This window comes from Sesamum indicum, linkage group LG3 (assembly GCF_000512975.1).
Source record: "Sesamum indicum cultivar Zhongzhi No. 13 linkage group LG3, S_indicum_v1.0, whole genome shotgun sequence".
In the NCBI taxonomy this organism is placed as follows: domain Eukaryota; kingdom Viridiplantae; phylum Streptophyta; class Magnoliopsida; order Lamiales; family Pedaliaceae; genus Sesamum; species Sesamum indicum.
This window is the reverse complement of record NC_026147.1, coordinates 9,573,814-9,578,401: the sequence shown is the minus strand read 5'-3', so window position 1 is coordinate 9,578,401 and position 4,588 is coordinate 9,573,814. Positions and strand designations below refer to the sequence as shown.

Sequence of the window (4,588 nt, the reverse complement as noted above, 5' to 3'; positions counted from 1 at the left end):
TTTCCCTGAACACCTTTTTGATGATCGACACCGGGGGCATGACTCTTACCTTCTCGGCTGCCGCGGCATATGCTCTCCTGTTACACACACAACATTAATAAGACTGAAAATGCAAAAATGAGACATTATAACAAGATGGTCCAAAATGTAACCTCAGAGAGAAAAGGGTGTTGAGGGTCTTGGCCATGATGGTGATATACAGATATGCTTGTATATTGCCAGGGAGAAATTTATAGCAGTGTACGTGTGTTAATATGGTTTCGAGGTGAAGTGTGTCTGAGTTGTATATATAATGCAAAACTCTCCGACTCCGAGTAGGTGTCTTATTATTGAAGGATACTAAGGATAGATATGTATGTAATTAAAGCTATCCAAGAATGTAAGGGTACTAATACTAGCCTTGAATTTATTTCTGTTTCAAGACTTCTTGCTTCTTTTTAGTATTACATCGATTCAATAAATACATTATTATACTAAGAACAATAAACAATAAATTATAATAACTCTCTATTCAATCTATATATTAATATAAATGCAAAAAAATTATAATAATTCAAATAAAATGAGATAAATATCCACACGTCCAGTAGAACTCGAATTTGTTCATGTAACTTCCTTTTTCGCTTAATCCGAATCCTACTTCTTAGTATAATAATAATATGGGCACTAGGAATATGGTAATGGGGTGTGATGGAGACGAACAAAGCAGTTTTATTCTCGTTCCTTTTGAAATACAATTGAATGCAAATAATCCCATGGAATATTAAGTGAAAGGAAAAGATGACAATATTGGATTTTTCTATTACAAGATGTGGTATTTTTGTTTATTGAATTCAATTTTTCGGTAGGGGAAAAAATTATTTTATATGTAGGAAATGAAATATTATAAGTTCGGACCAATAGATTCCAACAGTAACAATCAAAGCATATGATGCGTTGCGTTCAGTATGCGATTAATTTGATTAGGTAATGGTCAACTCAAATTAGAATTTCTCCTAAACATTATGTGGTTTTTTCGATTTCTAATCCTTTGCTATTGACTTGTTTCAGCCATTGAATTGGTTAGCCTTCCTCTCCGGGGTACATAAATAAAACTATTCTTGTATCATTATAGAATTGGTAAATTGAGAAATAATAACATGTATAGTTTGGTGATGAATATTGTCTGGTCACTTGTTAGTTGAAGATTTTGACGTCGGCCGTCTTACGACATCGGGATGGAATAAGGTTCTATGATATTAAGTATTCCAAACTTTTTGACTATCAATTTTTAGATTTTGCTAGGGTAGGTGCGATCGGTAATGCCAACACTTGCATGCTGCAATTTGTGTTAAGGAACATTGTTTCTTTCATAAATCCTTGTCCGAATTTGATTCCTTTAGATCGATATTTAGATGAGTTTATCAACTTTTTAAAATATTTTATAAAATTTTGAAGAGCTTATAATATATTAATTAAATAATTATCATTATTAATTTATTCGATTTGAATGGTCTTAACTTGAAATTTGTTGGCTTTGCTTTGCAAGCTCTAGAAATGTGAACTTGCAAAAAAATTATTAGCACTCCCAATACTTAAGGTAGTATTTAAATGAGTAAATTGTAATGAAATAGAATAGATAAATAAATCAGAGTACGAGTTTTTTACGTCTAAGTGTAAATTAAAAATTAAAAGCGAAAAAAGTATACGTTAAGTATTACTTTTCTTTTCTTTTTTTTTTTTTTTTTTGCTGGGAGCCCTCAATTTATAAGTAACCCCCAGCTAATGGGATAAGGGTGAATCCCTCCAAATTCGATTTGAGAGTTAATTCTTTATAGTTGAAGGACTTGATAAGGTGGTTGAGGATATCCCCAACAATTAGGACTCGAAGGTCTTCGTGCTAGAGGTCACCTCAGCCTCCAGCTCAACCCCTGTGGCCATCACGTGTCTTATACTTTCAGAGTGGTGTTTATTTAATTTTAGATAGCCCGCCTGACGCGGTGTCACGGGCTGCCCATTCACTAGGCCCCGTGACGCGCACTTCGGCCACTCAACCGTTCTACATGGCCGACCACTCAGCCTTCATCGATAGACGCTGGACAACCAACTAGTCTTAGAGTCCTAGGTGTAGGCCTTTTATTGCTTTGTTACTGCTTTGTTATTTGCTTTCTGTTGTTTAGATTCCTCAAGGGGACGTTATGCCTCTTGAGTTGCAAATTTCAGCTTTTCTAGTGTCTAGTGTAGACAATAGGATTTATTTTTTTAAGCCTATTATAGGGGAGAATGAGTTCAAGAAGCTTGGTTTAGTGACGTGTTGGAGTCCCCCTCAAGGCGAACCCCTTGCTCTAGCATCGTTGATCATTGTATACGCATTTTCAGTTCAATGCAATTTGGTTTTCTGAATCCGCGTGCGCAATTTACGGTTTTGTGATTTGTTCCTCCCGACTCTGATATATTCGGCGCGCTGCATTAGTGTCGAGCGGAGGTATTGGCGGACGTAGTCAGCGGACTACTAGCCACACAACGCGCTGTGTGATAGGCGCCTCGTGAGAGGTGGTATCAGAGCCTCGTTGCCGATATGGCTCCAAGGCGCACCGCTACTGCTGCGAAGGCATCGGGGCAAGATCCGGAAAGCCCGCGACATGCCGCAGCTTCATCCAGCGAGAGAGCTGAGAACCCGGAGGACGGACACTCCCGGTTGGTGGAATTGGAGACGAAGGTCTCTTCCCTGGAATCTGAGATCACGGTGCTGAATTCGGAGTTGGGCGAAGGTCGGCAGGTGATTCAGGAGATGGCTGGCGTATTCGGAAACGACAGCATTGCCGATATGCGGCGTGACATGGAGCAAATGTCCATTCAGATTGGGTTGCTCCAGCGTGCAGTGGGTAGCACACCTATGGTTGCTCACGACCCCGGTGCTAGGCTTCGAATACCAGAACCGAAGGCCTATAGCGGTGAGCGGGATGCGAAGGAGATCGAGAACTTCCTCTTCGACATGGAACAGTACTTCCTTGCGGCAGACGTGCGGGACGAGGCAAGGAAGGTTGCGACTGCGACCATGTACCTAACTGGTGACGCAAAGCTGTGGTGGCGGACCAAGTTTGCGGAAATCCAGGCTCATCAAATACAGCTCGACACGTGGGCTCTTCTACGGGAGGCGATCAGAGAGCAGTTCTTCCCCGAGAATGTGGAGTACAATGCCAGGAGGGCATTGCGAAAGCTTGAACATACAGGTTCCGTGCGGGAATATGTCAAAGCTTTCTCAGCGCTGATGCTGAACATCCGAGACATGTCGGAGGCAGACAAGTTGTTCACTTTCATGGAAGGCTTGAAACAGTGGGCGAGAAACGAGTTGCAGAGGCAACGAGTAACTGATTTGAGTTCGGCTATTATAGCGGCCGAACGCTTGGCAGATTTCAACCTGGAGACTCAGAAGGATAGGCAAGCGACGCTTAGTCCTGAGCGGAGTAAGTGGAATGGGACGAAATCGTTCCGAAATAATTTCAATAGAGGTGGGGGAGACCAGAGGCCCCACTCTCAGAATGGTTCACAGGGCGGTTTGGACAGGAACAGGTCCCAGGAGAACAGGCAGGGAGCACCCGAGAGGAGGAGAGGGTGTTTGATCTGCGATGGTCCGCATATGTATCGGGATTGCCCGAAGAGACAGGTGTTGAACGCATTGGCAACGACCTTTACCGACAAGGTGTCGTCCTCAAAGAGTGTGGAGCCACAAGCAGAGGCAGGTGGTGAGAATGACACGGAGGAGGATGAGGACAACTTGGGGGCCGTGAGCCAATGGTGCAACACATTCTCTACGGTGGCGGCGAAGAGAGTTGTGCCACCCCTTGCGGAAAAGACCATCCCGGCTCTTACTGTGGAGCAGCCAGAGAAGAAAGAAGAAGAAGTTCAGCCCCGGATTCCTAGGAAGAAAGGGTTGATGTTCGTGGATGTGAAGATTCATGGCAAGCCGATTCGAGCCATGATCGACACTGGAGCCTCTCACAACTACCTTGCGAGCGCCGAAGTGGAGAGACTCGGGCTCGTGTTGGAGAAAGGAGTTGGGCGTGTGAAGGCGATCAACTCGGCTGCACAACCCATTGCCGGTGTAGCCAAGTCTGTGCTGATTAAAGTTGGTGCTTATGAGGGCAAGACCAATCTTTCTGTTGTGGCAATGGACGACTTCAAGCTTATCCTTGGGCTTGAATTTCTACGGGATACACGCACTGCCGTCTTACCTCATGTCGATTCGCTGATGATGTTGGGGGTGAAGCCGTGTGTCATTCCTACCTTGGCCGGACGTACTGGAGAGAAGAACTTGTCGGCCATGCAGTTTGAGAAGGGGCACAAGCAGGATGAGATCTCCTACTTGGGTACCCTTTGTTTTGAAGAGATGGAAAAGGTGTCAGGGCCCACCCCGGGCGGTAGTAAGGAACTGTTGGGGGAGTCTAAAGACGTGATGCTAGACGAGCTGCCTCGGAAGCTACCACCGAAGAGGGCAGTGGATCACGAGATCGAGTTGGTGCCTGGCACGAGACCGCCCGCTAGGGCACCGTACAGAATACCGCAACCTAAGCTTGTGGAGCTTAGGAAGCAGCCAGCAGACACCTGA

The 4,588-nt window shown here is 44.4% G+C and overlaps 1 protein-coding gene across 1 annotated transcript; it reads left to right on the top strand.

The window, feature by feature from the left end:
* LOC105158094 lies at positions 2,558–4,588 on the top strand. The gene has a single exon (XM_011074733.1). It carries the CDS (start codon positions 2,558–2,560, stop codon positions 4,586–4,588), a length of 2,031 nt encoding a protein of 676 aa, XP_011073035.1.

Bases quoted from the DNA above. Each gene is read 5' to 3' on its own strand.
- LOC105158094 (XM_011074733.1), top strand. From the start codon at position 2,558: ATGGCTCCAAGGCGCACCGCTACTGCTGCGAAGGCATCGGGGCAAGAT.